Raw genomic sequence first — 26,234 nt, 5'->3', positions numbered from 1 at the left:
AGAATTAGAAGCCTGGTCAAGCAGTTCTCGATTTTGAGGGGAACTTGGGGGATCGACTTGCTGAGATCCTCAGTTTGAATTTATGCTTAAAGACCTGATATGGCAACTTTTAAGTGGAAAACGGAGACTCTGAGTCTGGCGCATTTCTCACTGATACAGCAGGACGTTCTTGGTCTTTCACTCCTGGGGAGATACAAGGCTATCAGCTGCTGCATTTATAATCCTTACCGCATGCTTCCAAATGTGGCCTTCAAAAAATATTTTTTTTACCACAGGTTTTTTTTTTGCCTATCCAAAGGGATAGGAGTGTGTGTGTGTGTGTGTGTGTGTATGTAGGGGGGAGGAGAAAGAGACGGGGAAAGAGAAAGAAAGAGAGGGGGAAAGAGAAAGAAAGAAAGAAAGAAAGGAAGGAAGGAAGGAAGGAAGGAAGGAAGGAAGGAAAGGAGGGGAGAGAGGGGGGGGGGGAAAGAGACAGGTTCTTTCAAAAAGAGACTGGACTGCCATCAGTCAGAAATGGTGTAGGGCAGCGGTCCACAAACTTGGCAACTTTAAGACTTGTGGACTTCAACCCCCAGAATTCCTGAGCTAACATAAGTGGAGGAGGAGTTCTGGGAGTTGAAGTCCACAAGTCTTAAAGCTGCCAAGTTTGAAGACTCCTGGTCTAACTTTTCCTCAGTCTGGGGATCCCCCCAACCGGGTGGATTTCAACATCCAAAAATCTGGCGACGACCAGGCTGGTTTGGAATTCTGGGAATTCCTGAGGTCCGAACATCTGAACTGCCCCATGAAAATAGCTGAGATGCTTGACAATTTATAGAGCAGGGGTCCCCAAACTTGGCAAGTTGAAGACTTGTGGACTTCAACTCCCAGAATTCCTGAGCTAACATGACTGGAGGGGGAATTCTGGGAGTGGAAGTCCACAAGTCTTAAACTTGCCAAGTTTGGAGACCTCTGATTTAGAACCAAGAAAATAAAAGGCTGCATCTCAGTTTAGCTGGTGGTGTAAAGATACAGTGAGGCCATTGAGGATTGATAGGGAGGGAGAAGCCTTTCTAATTGCAGCCTGACCCACGGGCTTAGTTCCCCTTTTTCTTCTCTTTTTGCGGTTTCTGATTTGTGGTGGGAATTAAGATAATAGGCCATGCTTTGTTCGCCCGGGCTCGGGGTATTTTTTTTTTCTTCCCCCACCGCTCTAGTCTATGCCTGCCAAGAAGACAGCTGTGGGGGAAGTCAAAAGTTGGTTTGTCTGAACAAATGTCTGTTTCCTGCTAAACATTAACCAGTTTGCTCCTGAGCGAAGGATGTCTCTTAGGATGGTTACAAAATGGAGGAGCTCAGCTGATCACTTTTAGATTTAACAGAGTTGGAAGGGACCTTGTAGGTCATCTAGTCCAAACCCTGCCCAAGCAGGAGATTCTACACCATCTCTGACAGATAGCAGTCCAATTCTTCTTGAAAGCCTCCAGTGTTTGAGTGAATTTCTCTACTTGGATACTATAGAAATGATCTCTGAAAGTATAGATATCGTTGAAGAAAGACAAGAGGGCTAGCCCAACGGATCTCTTGTCCGACTGAAGTTGTCAGTAGAGAAATGACAAATGTTGATTTGTTTACTTGGTTTTGGATGAAGATACCGCGTTTTCCCCCTGTCTTTTATTTTATTTTTATTTTTTTGCCACCAAAAAAAGGCACCAGGTCTTATTTTGGGGGGATGGCATCCACTGACTTGCGCACGTAACTGGCCCCACCATCTAAGTCAATGGGGGGAAGCCAGATTTGATAAACAACACTTAACAGCTGCAAGGATTCGTATAACCGTGGCCAAAAAGGTTTTAAAATTGCGTGTGATTCACTTGCTTAGCAAGGAAGTTCTGGTTCCAATTGCGATCATAAGTCAAGGACTATTTGTAATGGAAGCTTATCAGAATGAATGAAAAATCCTAAAAGGGAAATGAATGCGGGAAACTCTCTTTTACTGAAATCAGAACCTGGGACTGATTTATACCGTATCACACAGTAGATGGTGGCTTCTGCAGTTTTTTACATAAATAAAACTCACCCTGCATGCAGAAAAATAGCAGAACCATTTTAATGTTCTTCCTCTCTGTTTGTTTTTGTTTTTTTGCTTTATTGTATCGCTCTCGTTACGTTAGTGTGGAACAACTTTCGACTGATTTTGGATTTTTAAAAAATGGAAGCCTTTTGCTTTTATTTCTGTATGAACTTTAAATGGTTCATGGGGGAAACTTGGCCTAAAGGGTTTAGTATAATTATCTACACGGGATTACGCTAAGATGTGCCTGGATGGTTTGAGTCTGTTTGATAAGTTTGCAAATTAAAATACAGAGAAACAAGAATGCAGTACAGATTTTAACAGCTGTTGCTCATGGAATCCACCAATATTTAACTCAATTTGGGGAAACCGCAGTTTTAACAGGGAACCATGTATAAGGGTGTAACTATCTCATATTTTATGGAAGTTGCCATCTGTTATACTTCTGGCTTTTACAAAGGCTGATGTTAAATATTCTCTGAATCTGAGTTCTTTTTCTTCTCTTCCCTCCCCTGCTCTTTTAATGGGGGGTTTGAGAATAATTAGACTGCAGTCAGATCTTGAACTTTCAATACCACACAATACCACAACAGTTGATTATATGGAAGAGCCACGTGGATTCCACCAAGTGACAGCTTAATGAGGTGACATAATTGTGGCAGCGCTCTTGGGAAGGCGTTCCAGAATTGGAACTGACTGTTTTTGGAGTCCAGGGAGCTAATCAGGAAAGAAAAGGCTTGGCAAGCTTCTGGGTGAGTAACAGAATAATAGAGTTGGAAGGGACCTTGGAGGTCATCTAGTCCAACCTCCTGCTCAAGCAGGAGACCCTATATCTGTGATGGCGAACCTATGGCACTCATGCCACAGGTGGCACACAGAGCCATTTGTGTGGGCACGTGAGTCCCAGCCAAACTTACCTGCACTGCGCATGCACACACGTCCCAGCTGATTTTTGGCCCATTTGAGGCTGTTGTCACCCTCCCAAAGCCTCTGAAGCCTCAGGAGGCCGAAAAAACGGGCCTTTCAGAAATACCAGACGTGCTGAAACGGGCAGCCTCCGGGAGGGCGAAAACAGCCTCCCCAAAGCTCCAGAGGCTTTCCTCAAGCCTGAAAATGGGCATTTCCGGTATTTCTGGAAGGCCAGTTTTTCGGCCTCCTGAGGCTGCAGAGGCTTCCCTCAAACCTCCGGGAGGGCGAAAACGGCCTCAAACGGCCCGAAAATCAGCTGGGAGGCACACACAAGCGCAGTGCAGGTAAGGGGCAGTGTGGGGTGTTGCATGCACATGCACGGGGGGGGGGCGCATTGCATTGTGGGTTCCAGCGCGTGCTTTCGGCACACCATAACGAAAAGTTCACCATCACTGCCCTATACTGTTCCGGGCAAATGGCTGTCCAGTCTCTTCTTAAAAACCTCCAGTGATGGAGGCAAGCTGTTCCATTGGTTGGTTGATCTCACTGTCAGGAACTTTCTCCTTAGTTCTCGATTGGTTTTTCTCCTTGGGTCAATTTCTGTCCATTGTTTCTTGTCTGGCCTTCAGATTTTTTGGAAAATTGGTTGATTCCCCCCTTCTTTTTGTCAGCCCCACAAATACTGGAACGCTGCTATCCTCTCACATCTTCTTTTCACTCGGCCAGACATACCCAATTCCTGCAACCGTTCTTCGTATGTTTTAGTCTCCAGGCCCCTAATCATCTCTGTTGTTCCCCTCTGCGGCTCTTTCCAAAATTTGTACCTCTTTTTTTTTTTTTTTTAATAATGTGGTCACCAAAATTGGACAAAGTATTTCAGACATGGCCTTACTAAGTCTTTCTAGAGCAGGAACCCAGAAGAAGAAATGTGGTCAAAGGTAGATAGGACTGTTGTGCCTCTTGATACGTCGTGCGGAGACTGGAAGAAAGTCAGAAACTGAAATAATAGGGGTTTGACCGGACCTTTTAGTTAAATGGAATATTGCCCTACTTCAGAGAGCTGCTATAAGAATTACTGACGTGTACGTTGAACGTCTCCTGTTCTTAATCTTCAGCAGCTTGTGCGGATCTGTCTCGGAGCTTAACAGCTGTTTCCATTTTAGGATCATTTGTCTAATGACAGTCCATTTGGTTGCTCTTCTTCTGGATGTGTGTATTCTGGACATCTTTCCTCCCCGCAGAGACCAGAACGGCCCGTGATGTGGCAATAATTCAAATACTATGTTGGCCTCAGAGAGAAAGTAAAATTAGGAGCAGTTCCATGCCCTGTTCCTTCTGATACTGCAGACTCTTCTAATAGTCCAGGGAGATTTTACCTGGATGGGGCGGCTTTACCAGCATAAAATGAGAAAGAAATAGAGATAGGGAGATAGGGAGTGGCTATGTTGCCTGGAAATTTCACTTTTCCCCACTTTCTCTACCTAGTTGTGATATTCTTGTAAAAAGTGAATGAGAACAAATACGCAAGTCACTCTGTTGTAAGCTTTTTCTAGTGTGCCCCTATGGTTTTGTGCAGTGGTATTCTGTTCTTGCACAAAACATCCTATTTCTGACAATAGCAACTGCCTGCAGTATTTTTTTGTTTGTTTATTTCAGGGCTAAGTAAAACAAATTAGATCCTAAGCTTGTCGGTTGGTTGCAGTAACTTGATTTTTTTTTTTCCTTGCTGAATCATTCTTGGACAGATTGTGGCGGTGCTGGATTCATGCTACTCTACAAAGTGTGGTTGACAAACTTTAATAGCTAGATTCTCATCCTAAGCCTGTGATGGCGAACTTATGGCACACGTGCCACAGGTGGCACGCAGAGCCATTTGTGCCGGTATGCAAGCTTCAGGCAAACTTACTTCACTGTGCGTGTGTGCGCCCTACAGCTGATTTTTGGCCAGTTTGAGGCCTTTTTCGGCCTCCCAAAGGCTTGAGGAAGGCTTCTGCAGGCTTCTGCAAGCTTTGCATGCCAAAAACTAGCCCCGTTTTGACACTTCCGGTATTTTCGGAAAAACAGGAAGTGATGAAACGGGGCTAGTTTTTGGCCTGCAAAGCTTGCAGAAGCCTGCAGAAGTCTTCCTCAAGCCTTTGGGAGGCCGAAAAAGGCCTCAAACTGTCCGAAAATCAGCTGTGAGGTGCAGTGCAAGTAAGGGGGGCTGGGTGGGTGGGTGAGTAGGGATTGCGCACGCATGTGTAGGGGACATGGGGGGGCGTGCATTGGCTCCTGGGTGCTGGCACGCAAGCGTGAGAGTGCAAGCATGTGCACAGTTTTTGGCACAGGAGCCCAAAAAGATTAGCCACCACTGCCCTAAGCCATACCGAACAAATCTTGCTGTAACTTCCTGTACTGATTGTTTCAATATTTTTTTTTTACTGCTTCTTTGTCATATGCACAACTGTCTTCCAGAGGAGGTTTAGCACAGAAGCTGGAAATGTGCTCCAGATTCCCTTATTTTGCTTGAGAGGGAGAATAAAAAGAAACAGCAATCTTTAGCTACATGAGAGATCTCCATTGAAATTACAGGCAGTCCTTGACTTACATCAATTCATTTAGTGACCATTCAAAGCTACCCTGGGCCTGAAAAAAGTGGCTGATGACCATCTTTCACACTTAATGACCGTTGCAGCATCCTCATCCGATCAAAATTCGCATGTGTGGCAACCGACTCATCTTTATGATGGTTGCAGCGTCCCTGGTCCATGTAATCCGCTTTTGCAACCTACCGGTAAGCATAGTCGATGGGGGAAATCCAAGTTCACTTAACAACTGCAGCAATTCGCTTTAACAACGGTGGCAGAGAAAAGTCGTAAAATGGGACAAAGCTCACTTAACAACTGTCTCCCTTAGCCACAGAAGTCTTGGCCTCAATTGTGGATGTAAGTCGAAGAGTACCTGTAAAGTGTTCAGCATTCAGGAACGTGCTTCAATGAGAGGTGTGTGTGTGTGTGTGTGTGTGTTTGTGCACGCAGGAAGATGCAGTGAATGTCCTTGTCCTCTTAAGGCCATCTGGGGGGAGTTAGTAGGAAGGGAGGAAGCCAATTTGAACCCTTTAACCTTTTCCCCGCCCCAGCTTGGTGGCACTGCCCCCCCCAGAGAAAACCCTGCCCCCTATTTCAAATTATATTGTGTTTCTCTGGGTAGAATTTCACGGGTGAGAGTCCTGGGCTACTCCACTCAGAATAAATATAGGAGTAGATAGCTAATTAGCAGCTCCTCCAAGGCAGCTCCATAGCTAGCACTTAAAATAAATTATGCACCATTGGTTTTTCTTGGAAAAGTCCCCTCCTTCTCTTTCTCCAACCCCCCCGCCCCCCCAATTTGGATGAGATGGGAGGAGAAGAGGGATTTGCTGAAGCTGCAATCTGTTCTGTCTCCCGCAGCTGCTCGTGTGTCAGAAGCTGCTTTGAAGCTTTGCGAGTAGATCAAAGATATATATATTTTTTTCCATAGGCTTTGGATCTGGAAGCAGCCAATCCTTGTGATTACAGTGAGAGCTTCACTGCTGCATCCAAAATAAAAATAAAAAATAAATAAAAGCATAAGCAAACATTGAGAGAACTTTATGCAGGGGTGCGGTTATAAGCCCTCAGTGCACATAAAAGATATAAGTGATAAATCATGATCGTAGGAATCATTCATCTTGAATCGTAAGATACAACACTTAGTGATAGTCATAGGATGCAAATATCAAATCAGGTCCCGCTTAACGTTGTTTGGACTCAGGCAAGGCCAGGTAGATGCTGCCACCTGCTGCAATAAAAGTATTCAAGGACAGCATTTTTCAGACAGGCAGTAATTGTAAAAAAGAGAAGGGCTTTATGATGACTAGGTGTGGATTACAGTACCTACATTATGAGACAAACTGCCCAGAAGGTGTTTAACCGGTGATTTCTTAAAGCATCGTTTGTAGATAAACCCATAATTGGCTGGATTCATAATTATGTTATGATTAACTCTGATCTGTTGAACAAATCACTGTCAGCAGCATCCATATGTGCTGTGCCATAATTCATAAATAATCACTTACATACCGGAATGCCAAATGTTCATACAAATGGGAGCTAAAACTAAACCAGCCCTATTATTGCTTTCATGTGTTATGTTGCATCATTATTTACATAAACTTAGTCTTTATGTCATGATTGCTAATCATCTCTGAAGAACAGAGTGAGCATCCCACATGACTTTGCAACTTGTTATTTGCAACCCATCCAGTCTGTGTGAGAAAGTTTACTTTAAAAAGAGAGAGAGAGAGAGAGAAAGTTGGTTGCAAATTAGCTAAATTTTGCACTTGTGTGTCCATTTTAATGGGGAGAGAGCAGGTTTAAAAACTGAGGGTGATTGTAGTTTGGGGTTCACAATCTCTGTGACTTCAACGTGTCACCAGGTGACTTCTTAGAAGTTTGGAATTACAACTTGTGTCCTGAACCAGTGGGACATTTCACGCTACGCATCAGATAGCTGCATCTGCATATAGCCTGGTGGAACTCTTTGTTAGCACTGGAAAAAAATGTTACATGTGAAATGGCTTTGCTCAGGAAATGCGAAAGGGATGTTGTGTTTTTGATGTTGCTTATGGAACACAGCATGTTTCTGCTAGATAGGTTCTGATCACACCAGCTAAATATAATTTCCACGGTTGGTATTTTTGCCGTGATACAACAAGAGGGTACGGAGAACTCATTTTCCATTGGACTTGTATCAGATTGTCCACTTACTTTATGCTGTCTTTAAAGAGTCTGAGTTTTTTTAGCTTGTGTTTTGAGAACTAGGGATTAAATCTGTAGAATAAGATGGGGAAGAATCAAGTTCATGTTCATTCTCAACCACGGACGTTTTATGACTTTGGGACTTTGAGTTCAGTCCGCCTTACAAGGTTGGATCACAGTTGGCGAAGGGGATGCTAGATATATTAGCTGAACTTCTGAAATCTAACAAATAAATTTTTGGGAACCAGTGGGAGAACAAAATAACTCTCTGGAGCAACCTGATTTTGTTTCCTTGGTGTCAGCTACAAATTTGATGTTTTGCTTAATTTCTGGGGCTTCCTCTGTCCTGTGCGTTGACTATATCCAGGATCAGTAGCACTGAAATTACCTAGTTGGGTAATGAAACATCTACAAACCAAGACAACCAAGAGCAGAGAGCACCAAGGACGCCATGTTAGGACTCCCAAAATTGTCATTGTGTTTCAACTCCCAAAGAGGAACATTTTAAGCGGGCAATTGGAGAAGCAGCTGTAGTAATGACATTTAATTTTAATTCAGTTGAAATAAAAATGAAACTTAATTTTAGCTTTGTCCTGGCCTCATCTTCTCAAAGCGCTGACTGGGAAAAGTGTGCTTAGCAAGAGCGGCAGCACTTAGACTTATATACTGCTTCATAGTGCCTTATGGCCCTCTCTTAAGCGTCTTCTCCTTTCCTTTTTCAATCTCAGCAATTTTAGGATATGTGGACTTCGGCCCCCAGAATTCCCATGCTGGTTGGGGAATTCTAAGAGTTGAAGCTCACACATCTTAAAAATCGCTGAACTTGCTGAACATGCACCATGGCACAAGACCCTTGTATTTGTTCAGCCAACTCCAGCTAAACTCTCAAAATAAAAGGTATGGAAAGAAGCAGCTGTTTATGGACCACAAATATAAGGAATTTTTGTTATCTACAGGGAGCTTGAAAAAATCTTAAAAATCTTAAAAATTGCTGCACGTTCTGACTTGTGCGTGAATAAACATATAAACACAATAATATTCCTGGAATTATAAAGAAGAATCACATGGGATTTCTAAGTATTTGCTGGCGTTGGTTGATGTGTAAGGCCAAAGGATTTCTTTTTATTGAGCCATGCCTTACCCGTGTACGATAATGAAAATAATTTTTGGTTTTTGGTTTTTTTTTTTAATTGGAGAACTAGTGTAATTAAATTTAGGGACTACTCAAGTTAACCAGAAAAATTGTGCACATGAGGGAAGTCTATGAATATTTAGCAAGAAAAAAAACCTGAATATTTAAATGAAGAAAATTACATGGGATAAACACGCACACACATAAGCAATACCATACCAGTGATACATAATATATGCATACTATATTTTATAACCTACTGCATATTTAAGCCTGGGTCTTTCTTGTTTTCTGACATGCATCAGGTCAACAATAATACATTTTTAGTAGCACTTCTCCTTCGTTTTCATTGTTTGCGAGCCTAACAATATATTTTTATGTCTGAACATCTCAGACTTTTTCTTCTTGGTTTTCTTCAAGTTGCAACCTAAACAACGCAGAAATCGCTTTCCAAATGCTTTGATTCAGCTTTTGCCTGCCAGATGTTCTCTAGACATCTTGCACTTCATCCCCCATATTTCCTGGCCGTCTGGTGGATTAATTGTGAGAATTGAGATCAAGCACGTCTGGTGAGCGCCAGGTTGGAGAAGACAACTTTTTTCATTGGCCCTAAAAATGGCTCTGCAACCAAACCAGACAGACACAGTCTTCAACAGATAATTAGAACTGCAGAAAAACCCATGGCTACCAACCTGCCTTCCATGGAGGACCCGTATAGTGCCCGAGTCAAAAAGAGGGCTGTGAAAATATCTACAGACCCCTGGACATAAACTGTCCCAACTCCTTCCCTCAAAACGACACTATAGAGCACTGCACACCAGAACAACTATACACAAGGAATTTTTCCCCCAAAAGCCATCACTCTGCTAAACAACTAATTCCCATAAAACTGTCAAACTATTTAGTAAGACTGTATTACTATTCTTCTTCTCATCCTTCCTGCTATCTATCCCCACTTATGACTATAACCGTGTTGCTTGTATCTTTACAATTTATATTTTATTTGTTTCCTAGTATGATTTGATTGCTTATTAGTAACCTATGACTATCCCTAAGGATTGTATCTTACGATTCTTGACGAATGTATTTTATTTTTTCCCTTTATGTGCACTGAGAGCTTATGCACCAAAGACAAATTCCTTGTGTGTCCAATCACACTTGGCCAATAAATCATTCTATTCTATTCTATTCTATTCTAAAAATGGTGAAAGACTGTGACCTTTAGAGGGCGCTGTGAGTCAGGAAGAGAAAAGGGGCACCCTGCTCCGCCTTCAAGCATTTCAGAGAACCCACAAAGCATTTTGCTGCGACATCCCGCTTCTTGGTTAGGGGAGACTTCTGAAGAGACTTTTGACTTAATGCTAACCTTTTAGCAAAAAGGTGTGTAGCCCTTGGTTGGCAACCCACAAGATTCCAGACAATCAGGTTTGTGGGGAGTCAGGGTGGGCCAGCTCAGCTATCTGTGTGTGGGGTGTGTGTGTGTGTGTGTGTGTGTTTAAGGTAGCATGGATTGCAAATTAGAAAGAACAGGCTTTTGTTTTCTTCCGGCTTTTTCTCGTGGGAGAACTAATCTTTGGAGCTTCAAGGAAACTTTGCTGACTGGCCTGTTTGGGTTTGCAAAGCTGTGGAATCGCTGCCCAGGTTGTATTGCGGTGTAACATTGAGTCTCTGCGATCTCACTACTTAAGGAGAAAGTCTCGGAAGTAGCAAAGTATGGGAGGTGACAAGGAGTGACAGAAGTGCCCTGAGTCACTTCCAGGACCGATGTAGATATTGTAAGTACTAATTCCCCTCTCCCCTCAAAGGGTTTGTAGTTGGCTGGTTGGACATCTGGTTATGGATGTTCATTTTGAGGCTGTGTTTATTCTTCCAAGAGTCCCCCCCGTGCTTGAAAGGGGTCCATGTTTCTCTTCTGTCTGCCTGTCCATCCTGTATCTACACTTGAGCACGTGCCCTCGGCCGACAGATGTTTGTTTCATTGATCTGCTCTTTAGACGTCCTTTCCAACTGCAGAATAGCGCTTACAGGTTGTCTTGCAATTGCTGTGACAGTTCAAAGTGACCGTGGTGCTGAATGAGGAAGACTTCTGGCTGGTCCTCAAAGTTGCGGCTGTTGCAGTGTCCTCATGGTTACATGTTCACAATTTAGGTGCTTGGTAGCCCGCTTGCATTTAGCAATCGTTGCAGCGCTCCCTAGCCATGTGATAACCACTTGTGACCTTCTCTGCCTGCTTCCCTCAAGCAAAGTCATTGGGGAAGCCAGCAGGAAATTGCAAGTTGTTCCTGTTCCCACCATGCTTTCTCACCCATTCACTTTCCATAGTGTCCTCGCCTGTAGATCTCAACTGTAGCCTTTGTCTGCCAGCCTGTTGTCTTCAGAATCTCCGCCCCGACCCGTGTCACTTCAGGTTCTCACTTAATGACCTGCATGCTCCTGAGGTTACAACAATAACTGGGACTGCCATCATTGCTGTCACTAAGCAATACGGGTACTTGATGTTGCACTTTATGACCATGTTTTGCTTAGCGACAAGAAATTCCTGCCCCGATTGCCATCGTAATCCGAGGACTACCTCTACTTCGAATTGTGCCTGTCTCAGTAAAACAACACTCATCTATTCTATAAGAATTTTAAATCTGGGATCTGTCATTGTGTGCAAAGAATAGGAGTGGCATTTTATGGCAGAAATTGGAGACACCTGGAGCCCTGCCAGGATTAGCTCAATTGTACCTTTACACAGAAAATGAGCAATGACCTCTGAGTACAATTGATCCCTAATGCTGTTTTTTTTTTCCTTCCAAAGAAAGATAGTTTTTTTTCCCCTTTTTGTGGATGACAAAGACTTGTCTTGGAAGGATTTGGCAACTTGACAGAAGAGCTCTTCCAGTAAGGATTAGCAGCCTGGAAAAAGTTATTCTTGCATCCTAATGGTTTCCTTTACTTCCCCCTTGACCTGTTGGCTTTCTCCAAAGTGACCTGAAGCATCATTTCAATTCTATTTCTGTTCTTCTGATGAAACGGGCAGGAGATCTAAGGTTTTCCATAAAATGGAGTATGGTGCGCTTGATAAGACTCTGGTGGTATTCCCAGGGAAGATTTATTTCTCCCTGTTACGAAAGCAGAATTATTAAGAGAAAGATGCTGGGATTGTGCCCATCCCTAAAGTGGAGAACATTGTTCCTCATTCTTTATCCTATTCCTCATTCGTATCAGTATTAATGACTTTAATACGGGATGTTTAATTGAAAGAAGCAGAACTGTTGCCTAGAATCCATTAAGGACAGTATTTCTCGATCTTTAATGCGGAACAGCAGCAGGTCTTTTTCATAAGTGGTTTTCCTGCCCCTATAAAATGAGCTTAGTTGACTAAAGAAAACAAAAGCGAACTCTCATTTTTCTGTGCCTCTTGAAAAGCCAATTTCCACTCCTTTGCATGTGGTCACCTTAAGGAAAGCCTTGAGCCTGTTGGCCTCCAAGGAAGGTGATTAAAATTCTCAGAGGTCTCTTCCACATCTGGATCTCATCCAGATGCACGCAGGGTCCAGTGCACTAAATCTGATAGGATATATGGAAGTTACACCTGTATATAGTTGAAAAACCACAGGATTTTCAATATTTGTATTAAAAAAAATATTAATAGCAGAAAACAAACAACTGGAGCACCAACAGGAAAAAGAAATAAAGGAATGTAAATAGTGGTTATACAGAGAGGAAGGAGGCGGAGGGAAGGAAGGAAGGGAGAGAGAGAAAGAAAAAGAAAGAAGGAAGAAGAAAGGAAGGAAGGTAAGGAGGGAAGGAAAGAAAAAAAGAAAAGAAGCTCAGATACATTATGGTAACTAAAGTCTAAACATGGCAAGAAAAAGGAAAAAAAAACCTAATTAGCAGGAAAAACTGATCCACATATGAACTATTGATTGTATATAATTCATTTGATCTATATGCTCATAATTAAATATAGGCTATGTTGAGACCTGTGGCTTCGTCTTCTCGTTTTTAGAACGTTTTAAAAAAACATAACAGTCCAGGATATTTTTTTAAAAAGAAATCCTTAAAAATGAGGCAGGAAGAAGGGGAAAAAAAGGTTGACCCACGTTCTCAACTACGCCGGTGGAAAAAGAGCAGCTCTCCCTGAGAAATCTTGTTCCATTCTCCCTCCTTCTGGCTTCCTTCACTGCCTTGTGTGGCTTTTTGACTCACTCTGGGAGCAGCAGGAACTCTGGTGATGTCAGGAAAGATGGGGAGGAGACACAAACAGTTTGGCTAGCCGGCCAGATTTTCTGTCTGCTACAGTTCCCGGCGACTCCGCAGAGAAGCTGTAGCACCAGCGTTCAGGACGCCACTGCTGATCCTTGAGAGACCCGACTCTTCCTCCCCAGTTCAGGAGGATGGACTGAAGCCCCAGCTTCAGGATGAGAGGGAAGTGCAAAGGTAATGGTTGGCTCCTTAAAAAAAAGTAGGAACACCCCCCTCCCCCCCCCAAATCTCTTCATATAGCAACCTATATGAAGTCGAAATGCTGTTGCTATTTCAGATTTGCAAGAGCGCGGCTGGTGGGTTGTCTCTAATGCTGCACGGGCATTTATTCCGAATGGTAAATACACATGGATGATTCTGCTCCATTTGTTAGTGTTAAGTTGTCTGACTTGTTGGGAACGGCTTAAATCGGGGGGGGTGTTGGGGTGTTGGGGTTGAAGAAGTCAGCAAGGTTTACATAGGAGGGAGCCTCTCTTGCGGAAAAGCCGTGCTGTTTTAGAGATACTTGTTACTTAGCATTTATTTTGGCTGAAGAAGTTACTGGGCTGAGTAACGAAACGACTCAGATTAAAACACTTTGTTCCAGTTGCCATGATTTCTAACCTGTTTTAAATACTTTTGGTCTGGATGATTAAGTCTTCATAGAAACTATTACAATATATTTTGGGGAGAAAGCCCTGCACTTGGTGTGGCAAGAGTTGGTACATTCCAACTACTCTGACTCCCTACCTACCTATGTTTTTTTTTTTTGGACTGCAGAAGTTACTTGGATGAATAATGAAATGTCTCAGATTAACACACTTTGTTCCAGTTGCCATCATTTCTAACCTGTTTCCTAGTATGATTTAGTTGCTTATTGTATCCTATGACTATTGTTAAGTGTTGTACTTGATGATTCTTGACTCTTGACCAATGTATCTTTCCTCTTATGTATACTGAGAGCATTTGCACCAAGACAAATTCCTTGTGTGTCCAATCACACTTGGCCAATAAAGAATTCTATTCTATTCTATTCTATTCTATTCTATTCTAGATACTTTTGCCCTGGATGATTGAGTCTTCATTGACATATTGCAATATATTTTGGGGAGAAAGCCCTGCAGTTGGTGTGGCAAGAGTTGGTACATTCGAACTACTCTGACTCCTTGCCTAACTATTTTTTTATTATTTTGACTGCAGAAGTTCCTTGGATGAGTAATGAAACATCTCAGATTAACAAGTTGCCATGCTTTTAGCCTTTTTTAGTTAGGATTTAAATGTTTAAATGCTGCAATAAGGCACCCAGAGTTGTTAATATTACAAGAAGGACAACAAATAAATCAATTAATGTTGGCAGTTTAAAATGCAGTTACATTATATTAGTATTGCACTTAGTGGTATGTGTTTATCTGCACAGGCATGATATCGTTGTGAACCTATAAATTGCCCAGTGGTTGAAAAAAGGGGGCAGGAAAGAGTTGTTGAGAATTGGGTGGCATTCAAGTTGAATCAATTATTATTACTACTACTACTACTACTATTACTACTACTACTACTACTACGGCTTCATAAAATGAGGGATGGCCAGAGTTTGACCCTGAGGGTATTATTAGAGGCATTGGTTATAAGGCACTATCCTGCCTCTGGTTGGGCCATGGTGGGACACATTTGTCTCTTTGGGGTTGTAATACAGATTTTTACAGTGCTGATTCTGCCCCCCAATATTTTTCTAGGTGTGTGTGTGTGTGTGTGTGTGTGTTTGTGTGTGTGTGTGTCAAGCCAAAAGCACAAGGCCACGTGGCAAAAACCTTTGGCACTAAAGCTTTTCCCATAATGGAGTTGTTGATATTCTAAGATGCCACGAGACGGGATCCATTCAGTGCCAGCTCTGCTGTGCCTTTTCCTTGGCCCTCGCCAGGATCCCTACATGATATTTAGTTGGGCTGCTTTGAAACGCCGTGGGAGTTCTGGTGATACTAGCGCAGCCCCATTCCTGTTGGGCGGGACAAGATCAGGTTGCCAAAAGTGCTCTTGCGACTAGCTGAGACTGATAGAATAGTAGAAAGGGGTTCGGTGCTACTCAGGAAATGCTTGCTTGGGGAGGTAGAAGGCAGAATAGCAGGAGAAGAAGGGTAGAAGGTTAAGAAATAAGACCTGCAGATAGTCCACAATCGTAATCCGTTGTGAGCCCAACGTTTCTGTTGCTAAACAAGGTTGATTAAGTCGGGCCTGTCTGCAAACTTTTTGATCAGGTTGTTAAATAAATCATTACAAGTTGTTAAGTGAATTGCGTGATCGTTAAGTGAATCTGGCCTCCCTCATTGTTTCTGCTTGTCAGAAGTCAACGGCGGAAGGTCACAGATGGTGGTCACACGACCCTGGGAAAGTGCAGCCATCATAAATACATGCCAGTTTCCAAGCACCCGAATTTGGATCGGATGCCCATGGAGGTGCTGTAATAGCAATAGCAACTGCACTTAGATTTATATACTGATTTATAGTGCTTTGCAGCCCACTCTAAGCAGTTTAGAGCACTGGTTGCCAATCAGGGGGGCAGGGACCACTGGTGGTCCATGAGAAAATTTTGGAGAAATGTCGCCCCCAAAGCAATTAATCCAGGCTGCGCAGAAATACAAGGCTGCGCCACCCACATGGCCCACCCACCTTCTGACCCCTACCCTTCAGCCAAGCGTAAACCTTACCTTGAGTAGAGCCACGCGAGCTGGAACTAGAAGGTAAGACCAACGGAGGCAGGAGGGAAATCCGCTCCGGGATGGCTTGCTGACGTTGGTGGGAAAGTCGGTTCCATATTTCAGAGCTTCAGTAGTCACAAGATGGCCCTTTGGTCATCCCAGAGCAACTCCTCCAGTCCATGGCAGGCCGGTGCACCCGGGTGGAGAAGCAGCTTCTCCAGGATAACCAAAGGGCCAGTCCTGTGACTCCTGCAGCTCTGGAATATGGAACCGACTTTCCTACCATCAGCAAGCCAGCGTCAGTGAAAATTCATATTAGTGGTCGGCGGGATTTAAAATGATGAGTTGGGTGGTCCCTGAGGTCCAAAAGGTTGGTAACCCCTGGTTTAGAGAGTCCGTATATTGCCCCCAACAATCTAGGTCCTCATTTGTATCTTAAAACAGTCACTAAACCAACGGTTATAAGTTGAGTATCTATAGTTCAGGCACAGGGCTAATTTATATAAAGGGAAATTTGCTTTTGTCTGATGCTTTTGTCTATGTGTTATGCGTGCCCATCTTAAGGCTGGATGATTTATTTTGGGCTACGAACCAGAATTTGAACCCTGGGATTCTCTTCTCAATCCAGGCTTATTTTATCTAAAAGTATGTTGTGTTTGAACCCAGCATCATGTCATGTCCGTAGCTTATTTTGGGGGGTGGTATTTATGTTCCCACCCAATTCACTGGCAGAGGAAGCGGAAGAAAAACAAGGCAGGGGTTGGATAAACAAGTGATGTTTATTGCTTTCTTCATCAGCAGAAATGGACCGTGACAATGGCTTGTTGGACAAACAAATCCTGACTTAGGGAATGAGTAAGCAGAGCCCTTGATCTCGGGTCCTAGTGAAGATTTTTCCAGGAAGATCCATGTTCAGTTTCAATCATAGGGTTGCCTTTCCTATTCCCCAATAGGACCCATCCATCAGGATGGTCAGGATAAAAATCTACTTCCCCGTGGTTTTTAAAGGAAGATAGGGCTTCCTTCCTCTCCCCTGTAGTAGAGACAGTCCTTGATTTACAGCCATTTGTTGAGTGACAGATCGAGATTACAATGTTTTTTTTAAAGAGAATAAACACTGCATAAACTGTAAGAGCCGCTGTGGCGCAGTGGTTAGAGTGTGATACTGCAGGCTACTTCTGCTGACTGCCGGCTGCCTGCAATTTGGCAGATCGAATCCCACCAGGCTCAAGGTTGACTCAGCCTTCCATCCTTCCGAGGTGGGTAAAATGAGAACCCAGATTGTTGGGGTCAGTACACTGACTCTGTAAACCACTTAGAGAGGGCTGTAAAACACTGTGAAGCGGTATATAAGTCTAAGTGCTATTGCTATAAATGACCATGGCTTTATGGTGGTAAAAGAAATATGAAGAATGAGGCATCCATTGGTGCATCAATTTTGCAAGTCTCTTATTAGGTTTTTTTTTTTTTTTTGGCTAACTAGCTAATTCCAGGGTTGTGAGCTTATATGACTCTTTTCCATGACTGCAGAGTTGGACGCTGTCCACAGTAGACACGGCACTAAAAGTCATGTGTTTGTGAAAAGAAGAAAGGCATGTTTTTCGCTCCTATGACTAGACGATTCTTGGAAGTGCCTAAACCAGGGCTGTCCAACTTTGGCAACTTTTAAGGCTGTGGACTTCAACTCCCAGAATTCCCCAGCCAAGCCAGCATGGTAGTTGAAGTCCACAGGTCTTAAAGTTGCCAAGGTTGGATGCCCCCGAACTAAACTTTGTTGAAGTCAGAAAAAGAGTCTTCAGGAAATGCTTGTCCTTTATTTTTTTAACCCTACCTTGGAGTTTGGAAAGTATTCAAGAGAGCTTACGTTATGTTGTACACGCTATAATAAAACATCACAAGGAAATAAGACCATTAAGGAGGGCTTGGCATCAGCACAAAAGAGTTAATAATTTGAATGGCTTTGGCGCAGCCTGATGTTAAAGGCCCCTCTCTGTGTAGGAGTTAACCTTAGGGGAAGATTTCAGAGTCTTTAAGCATAGGTTTCAAATGATAATTACTTGGTGATACCAGCAGGCAGAATTGGCTGAGGAACAATAATAATAATAGTATTTGCAATCAGATGAACAAGATAGGATTGAATTTCTTCTCAACCCTTATCGTCCTTGCAGTTTGTTTTTGTGTGTCCCCTTCCTTCTCTCTCTCTCTTTTGAGAAAGGGTGAGAATTCAGATAGCATTGGTATCTTAATCTTAACTCTCCAAGCAACCCATTTTTCAGGATATGTTCAGTAGCAGGAAGGAAGAAATTTTTGACCGTTTCCCTCTAAGAATCAGCATTTAACTCTTTCTCAACACCACCCAGTTATGTTAACTCCAAATCTTTTATCATACTGGTTGATCGGGGACAATACAGTCTGTGATTCCAATGCAGTCACCGGCACAAGTTGATCATCCCCAAGGTGCCAACTGGACTTCCTTGGTTTTGAAAAGCATCTTTGGAACAACCATGACTTGAACGACTGACAAACTCCATCGACATTTGTCCAAGTTGATCCCCTTTGGAAGGAGAATTCTAAGATACCGTCTTCAAGAAAGTCCTACCTTAGCCCTGGAGGTAGAAACCCTAAGAGGATGGTCTGCAGATCTAGGACTGACTCCAGAGTTGAGGAACAAAGTGTCTTCTCGTAGACCTCGTATTCTGCCAGATGTGCCTGATAATTGTGATTGGAGGCCTCCAAAAAATATGGCTGTGTCAAGTCTACCCAATCTTCTAAAACTCCAGTGTTTGATCCAGAAGTCCTGTGGTCTTAACTTGCAATGTTAGGCATGGTGAGATGTGGAGAGTCAAGACAGGCCATCAGCAGAGAGTCCCATGGAGAATTGGGGGTGCTGGTAGCTGCCAGATGTTGGTGTTAGCCTTGCAGAGAAGATCTTAATAACTGGGCAGCTTCTGATGGACCTAGGGATTCTCAGGCCACCTGGACATTTCAGGTGATCAGATCCTAAACTTTAATTTGCATCTAGAAAGGAGTCTTGCAGAGCTTTTGAACTCTGCTTGCAAATTAAACACGGGGGAATAATGAACGTTATGATGTTGCAGTTTGGTGGCTGGAGATCTGAATTCGGAAAGAAAGCAAGGAAAGACACAAAGCCTCTTTCTGTTTGCTTGTGGACCGCAACTTCCAGCTGCTAGAACGGAAACCTCACTTTGGTTTCAGATCTGTGTTCTCCATGCCAGCTTTTTGGCAGTGTCTGTTTTTTCTCTCCTTTAGCTCCCTCTAACCAGTTCTCTCTGTGTGTGTGTCTCATTTTCAATGGGCAGGGTGAGCTGTGCCCCGTTTTTGTCCCGATAGTTAAGAAAGCAATCGATTCATAAGCGTGCACTGGATTGCTTTCTTAACTAATCCAGTGCACACTTATGAATCGATTGCTTTAAAGTTTCCCTTCATATTTTCTCTCCCTTTTCTCCTGCCCTCCTAGGAGGTTTCTCCCCAGCCCCTGTTAAATTGCTAGTTACCAATAATAAACGCTGGCAGAGGTCACGGCAGATGGAGAGGCCTCTTGACAAGGAGTTTCAGCTTTGCTGGCAGGAATGGGGCGCAGTCTCATTCTGCTGCAAGGGAACAAACTGGCCTCCTCTTCACGTGAACCTGGATCTCTTTCACAGCTGTACCTGCATTATCAGGCACCTGGTCCTTCTAGCCCACACCGGTCCAGATGTCTCTCACCCCATTGTGATGAGGATGATGTTATCCATTCAGTCATGTCCGACGCTTGGGGCCAGATTTCTTCTGATCTTACACTACTTCTTTAAGTTGTTCTGCCCTCTGCCTGGTGTCAGCTTTGACGGTGTCCAGCCCTCGTGTTCTTTGGTGGCCCAGTGGTGGATTAAGGCTCACTGGTGCCCTAAGCACTGGCAAATCTTGGTGCCTCCCTGCTCCTTTGTAAATACTGCGCAAATGCAGCCATATTCTCAACTTTGTGGTGCCTCCTTTGGGCCTGGTGCCCTAAGCAGATGATTAGTCTGCTTAATGGTTAATAGACTGTCAGAGTGTATTCATGAACTGGAATAGAATATGGTAAAAAGGTCAGCCATTGAATAGGCATAGCAACTAAATCAGCCAATGAGGACTGTTTTGGAAACTGAAACTAGAAGTAGCATAGGCTGGAAACTGAAACTAGAAGTAGCATAGGCTGGAAACTGAAACTATAATAATAATAATACTTTATTTGCGGTCACAGACCAAAACACAAGTACAACAAAAGAAGAACATGGAAAATTAATCATGAACAATTGGTCACCAAAAAACTTAACTAAGGGGAATTAAAGCGTTCTCCTCTGATGGTTACAGCTCTTTAAAAAAATTGGAAACCAAAGAAGTGATGTATGAGGAGCCATCCTCTAGACAATATAAGAGCAAATTACTAACGTTGGGTCTAGAAGGGTCTGTTTCAGGGAGAGACAGTAACTTAGATCTGCCTGCGTTATACATAGGGCATTATAAAAGGACATGCTCCACAGGGAAACTGAAACTAGAAGTAGCCTAGGCTGGAAACTGAAACTAGAAGTAGCCTACGCGTGGCTCTATATTAAGCTCTGCAACTCTGCAGCTATGTTGAGCTCTGAGTCTGTCTATTGAAAATGAAACTGACCGTCTCCTGCTGTGTGTCTTGCTTACCTGCTGAACTAAAGTGAAACTGATGTCTGTTTCTGAGCTGAAGCTGAGTTGTTGCTGAACCTCTGAACGTGCAACATATTTCTGTTTGAGTTTGCTCCACGTTGGAGAAATCTACAACTGGTTTGTAAAATTTACTTATTATGTTTATAAAGACATTAAATGAAGCATCAGCCATCTGTGTTTATTTTTCTGGCGCCGACTTAACGCTGCAAAACTCTGAATATATACCACTGCCTGGTTTCCTTTTACCACTAACTCTTCCTGGTATAATTGCTTTCTTCAGTGAATCCCCCCATGCCTGACATGGCTAAAATAAGTGAGATGCAGTTTGGTGATTTTTGCCCTCCACTGATAGGTCTGCTGTTACGTGCTCCAGTACACTTACTTGTTAGTCACCGTAGGAATTGGTAACTACTTCCTCTGGACTTGGAGTTTCACTGCAGATAGATAGAATCTCTTGATTCCACTATCTCCACCCTTAAGCGCTCTCTGGCCCAGATGGCAGTGCTCTCCTTTTTAATAGAGGAGTGACAGTTTGAGAAAGGAGCATGCGGCACAGAAAGGTGTGCTCCTGATCCAAAATGATTTTCCCTTGTACCTTTTGGAACTTAAGGATTCCTTGCAAAACCAGGGGAAAGGGATTCAAGCCCTTGGTTTGAAATGCAAAAAAAGTGTTTAATCCTTGTGGCTACAGGCCACCCTCACAAAATCCTAAAAACATGCAGTTGGTGCCAGCCACTTCAGAGATCTTGGAAGTACAGTTTGACAGATGATGACGATGTTCTAAGTGGTGTGTGTTTGCGTGCATGCACTGTGTATATTATTGACTCATCTGGTTGGATATCTGGCAATGACGCCTGTATATGTTTGATAATCATGACTAAAATTACACGGGTGCATTTTCCTAAAATGCTAGACAATTAAACTGTCCGGAGAGTTATGACAGCGCAGAGAAAACAATGGACCTTGCTTGCTTTCTAACTATTATAACCTGGGGGTACGTGTACTTTTATTTTTTTACTTATTTGATTTATCAATCGCTTACAAGATAATAGGTATAAGCAATAAACATGAGTAAGAATACAGGAAATAGGTATGGATAAATGGGGACAATAGGACAGGGATGGTAGGCACGATTGGGCACTTATGCACGCCCCTTATAGACCTCTTAGGAACGGGGTGAGGTCAGTAGTGGATAGTTTGAGGTTAAAGAAGTTTGGGGTTAGAGGATGTAATAACAGGTAGTGCATTCCACTTCTCTAAAATCATGCTAAAGAGCCTTTCCAGCCTCCCTCATCATGGGTCATTTTGGGAAATTGGAGATACTGTGGATTGCAGTATGATCTGAAAGGTAGTAAGTTGCCTATATGTGATACGTGGTAATCTTTGCGCCGGGAGATGGGACGTTGCGATGCAGATCCTTAAAAGCATTGGCTGTTGTGCAGAGGAGCCCTTCAGGTGTCCCTGCAGCTGGAGAAGTTTTTACATGTTGTTCTGATTTTACGGAAAGAGAGGAAACTCAACAGAGCAAAGCAGGGATTCCACAACTGAACAGAGACCGATGTTCCGCTTTCTCCACTCCCAGATGGTTGACCTTGGGACTGTGAAGTGCCTGCAGGAAGACGATTCCTTCAAGACGAGTTTCAGCAAACCAACAGAGCTGGAAGAAGGTGGTGTAACTTAAGCTTGGTGCGGCAGGAAAAACACACATCGCAGGCGCCTTCGCTCTGCCGGCCTCCTGTTGACGCCCCAGCTTCCTGCTATTGTTCAGCTTGCTTGCAAGGACTCAGCCAGACAGGAGGAAGAGAGAGGCCCTTCTATATATATATAAAAAAAAAACACCTCATCTACCCTCTGCTAAAAGGGAGACCGGCCTTTCCTCCCAACCCATTCCCTTGTGTCATTCTCAACCCACCCCACTCAAGGTTTGTGAGCTCAGGAGCCCGTTTTTGCTGGCAGAGCGCTTAAGCCACCACAGACTCCCCTGAGATGAGTGAGGTCAAGATGGCCATGCCCACTCCTGACCCCTGAGGTCAAACACAACCCTGACAACGCCCTCAATGAAATCGAGTTTATCACCCCTGTACCATGGTCAAGCCGGCGTCTTCCTTTATAGGGTCCAGCCAATAGGTAGTAGGGCGTCCTCTCCTTTTTCCACCAATCCCTCCCAGTATGATTAACTTTTCAAATGAGTCAGCTCGCATGACATGACCACAAAGTATGGCAGCCACTGCTTGGCAATCTTGGCTTCAAGGGATGTTTTTTAGTGAGGTTCGGTCTAGGACTTCTTTCTTCGTTGTTTTTGCAAGTCCATGAGATGCGTAACCATCGCCTCCAGCACTACAATTCAAAGGCATCCACCCTTCTCCTATCAGCCTTTTCCAGAGTCCGGGTTTTGTAGCCGTAAATAGCAATTGGAAAAAAAAAAGATGTTGCGTGAACTAATCTGCATTTGGCTGTGAGGCTGATGTCTTTATTCTTCCAGATGTTATTCATGCCAGACTTCATTGCAGTTCTTCCAAATGCCTTCTGATCTTGGGGCTGCAGTCACCATTTTCGGTCAATTGATTTGATTTAGTCTGCTGGTCTTTCTCTTCCGGCTTCTGGAGTTCTTGTTTCTGATGTAGCCCTGGGGTATACATCTAAAAAGCAGGCAAGCTGGCAACTCAAGTGAAAAAAAAAAAAATCCTCTTCTCAGTCATGTATGTTCGGTAGTGAGTCCTGCCATGCAGGGGTAGGATTCAACCAGTGTAACAATCGGTTCGGTGAGCGCACACTTTCTGCGCGCGCACAGCATTTGCAACTCACCTTTTGCTGCAAGCCCCGTGTGTAAAACAGCTGATGCACGGAAATCCACTTTGCTGCGCGAATCAGCTGAGCTGGAAAACCCGGAAATAAAGTGCAGACTAGAGCCAGGGCAGGCAGGCAGGCAGGCCCAACAGTTGATCGTCGGAGCGAATTGATTCACTCACAGCTGATATTCGGAGCTACTGACTTGCCTGAACCAGGCTGAACCAGTAGAATTCCACCCCTGCTGCCATGGTATCCCATTAGGTTAGGCGTCTGGTCAATCACTGTTATTCCTATCTTTTTTTTAAAAAAAGTTGAAACCAAAGAAGGTTTGTACCTGCGACTGACTACAGGTTCAGAAAATGTTTTACGGTGCATGCAGAGAATGTGTTAGTGGTGTTGAATGCCTTTTCCCAGGTAAGAGAGTCCTGGGACAAAATTCGCTGAGTTCACAACTTGTGTCGTAAATGATAGCACCTTCTTTTTCGAAGCCACCACGCCAGCAGTTCATGTTCATAGCACATCATCTCCCTACATCTTCTTCTCCAGCTGTTTGTTCTTAAAGGAGAAAGCTCGGCATTTTTAGCACATTGCTCCAAGAGAAATCAGGGCTCCTTCAAAAGACAACCTTGACCTTAAAAACAGAAATACTCCGCAGAAATGAAGGCAGTCAATTGGCTTCAGGAGCAAACAAAGATCGGCATACTGCAACTAAAAAGAAAACTCCAACTATTTAACCATCAAAGTTAATCCCTGTCATTCCTTCCGACCCTGTGACACCGGCTTTCAAGATTTTCATCCAGCCGACTACAATAATTATGGCCTAAGAACTCAAATTGCACTCTAGAGTCTTTATGGGAAAGTCAGGGACCTGATTTGTATAGATAACTTGTTATTGCGGCTACTAAGTAGTCCATGTAAGTGCAAAGATCAGCTTCTGTAGAGTCGTATCAATCAATCCAAACCTACTTTGACGTTTTGGGGGGATGGGGTTGGCATGCACCCATTTAAAGCAACCACTACCTTTATGCATTTTTTAAAAGAATGCAGCTATGGTGTGTATAAAGCTCAGAGGTAATAATTTACAAAGGTGAAGTTGGAGCTGGTGCTTTGCAGATGGTTATTTTACTGATACTGTAAATCTATGAAATAAGAAAATGATAGGCTTTACTCCAAGATACTTGGAGATACACTGAGATGGGCTTGGTCTATAAAGCCTTAGTAAGACCACACCTAGAATTCTGCATCCAGTTTTGGTCACCACACTATAAAAAAGATGTTAAGACTCTAGAAAGAGTGCAGAGAAGAGCAACCAGGATGATTAGGGGACTGGAGACAAAAACATATGAAGAACAGTTGCAAGAACTGGGCTTGGCTAGTCTAGTGAAGAGAAGGACCAGGGGAGACATGACAGCAGTCTTCCAATATCTGAGGGGCTGCCACAGAGAAGAAGGGGTCGAGCTATTTTCTAAAGTGCCTGTAGGCCAGACAAGGAATAATGGATGGAAACGAACAAGGAGAAATTCAACCTGGAAATGAGGAGAAATTTTCTGACATTGAGAACAACCAACCGATGGAACAGAAGTTGCCTTTGGAAGTTGTGGGAGCGCCATCACTTGAGACTTTCAAGAAGAGATTGGACTGCCATTTGTCAGAATTGGTATAGGGTCTCCCGCTTGGGCAGGGGGTTGGACTAGATGACCTACAAGATCCCTTCCAACTCTGTTAATATGTATCTGTATCAGGTTGATCATCCCTGCTCTGTTCATTCATCCCTTCTTCTCTGTTCATTCATCCTTCTTTTCTCTCTAGCTTCCCATTTCTCCTTCTTGGAGTCCATAAAAGATAGACATGTTGGCTCACGTTTCCTTCGCTAGCATTGAAAATAACTCCATACTTTTCTACAGCCTACGTGTGAAACCCCCAGAGGATTCACAAAGGAAGCCCCTGGGTGTGGATGGAAAGACAGCTCAGGACTTGCCCTCTCATTTGTCCAGGATTTCTTTAGCCTATTCTTCTCTCGGAGCACATTTCCCTCGTTTGCCTCCCACCCTTCGCCACCACCCCCGCCCCTTAAAAAGAGAAAAAAATCCCTGGATGATTCATGCCAGTCTTTGATTAAATCAGGATTAGTGACTCATTGGACTTAGTAAAAAAAAAAACAACTACGGTTCCCCCCCAAACAATTGCCTTCGACAATCTATTCAAGCAGCTAAACTTGGAATGAGCAAAGAAGCAGGCTAAATTAGTATAAATCCCATCTTAATCAGCTTTCCTCTCTCGTCCTTCTGTGAGTAGTGCCAGTCATCGGGAAGTTTTCCTTATTCCCCTCTGAGGTTTGTTTAGGATGCTTCGAAGCCTTCAGTTAATTCTCAGGATGAGGGGATGTGCAGTTGGCTTGAGATAGACTGCCACTTTCAGCTGAAGATAGGATCGTATTTTGATTCCCCTCATAGGCGGGTTCATTTAAGAAAAGTCATGGATGTCTTTCGTTGCCCAAACTCATGTTCCATTGCTAAAACGCTGGTAGGAATATCTAGGAAAATTTATTCCTTGTCTCCTTGCTTGCCTTGATCGTTCCCTGCAGCTCATATTGGTCTCTAAAAACCTTTCTCCTTTGTAATTGTTCCTATAAATATCTAAGCAATTTATTTCTTGGGCAGACTGATAGTTATAGGTAAAACTTATAGATAAGTCCCAGTGGTGCGATTCGTTTTTTTTTACTACCGGTTCTGTGAATGTGGCTTGGTGGGTGTGGCAGGGGAAAGTTACTACAAAATCCCCATTCCCTCCCCACCCCACTAACCTGCTTTCCAGCTCCGTTCTCCTGTGCAGGGCAACAAAAGAAGACCCAACCAATCAGCTGGGACTCAATGGGAGGCGGAGACTAGATGGGGCGGGGCCAGTCAGAGGTGGGATTTGCCGGTTCTCCGAACTACTCAAAATGTCCGCTACCGGTTCTCCAGAACCTGCTGAATACCACCTCTGAT

The 26,234-nt window shown here is 43.5% G+C and overlaps 1 protein-coding gene and 1 pseudogene across 8 annotated transcripts in view; one reads left to right on the top strand and one right to left on the bottom strand.

The window, feature by feature from the left end:
- RIPOR1 (RHO family interacting cell polarization regulator 1) overlaps positions 1-26,234 on the top strand; it is a 107,281-nt gene that overhangs the window by 37,807 nt on the left and 43,240 nt on the right. Inside the window, exon 1 of one of the 8 annotated variants that reach the window (XM_087940618.1) lies at positions 13,100-13,279. The exons of 4 other annotated variants lie outside the window; for them this stretch is intronic. In XM_087940618.1, the coding sequence (XP_087796744.1) occupies positions 13,261-13,279 (19 nt within the window). In that variant the 5' untranslated portion in view covers positions 13,100-13,260. Of the gene's footprint in view, positions 1-13,099; positions 13,280-26,234 lie in introns of those variants that run through there. 3 more of the 8 variants (XM_087940615.1, XM_087940619.1, XM_026718964.2) reach the window with 3 other exon arrangements.
- Positions 1,335-1,525, bottom strand: LOC148124837 (small nucleolar RNA U3; annotated as a pseudogene).

This window comes from Pseudonaja textilis, chromosome 11 (genome assembly GCF_049901715.1).
Source record: "Pseudonaja textilis isolate UNSWEBS1 chromosome 11, rPseTex1.2, whole genome shotgun sequence".
In the NCBI taxonomy this organism is placed as follows: domain Eukaryota; kingdom Metazoa; phylum Chordata; class Lepidosauria; order Squamata; family Elapidae; genus Pseudonaja; species Pseudonaja textilis.
The sequence above is the reverse complement of the archived record's forward strand: the minus strand, read 5'-3'. Positions and strand labels throughout refer to the sequence as shown.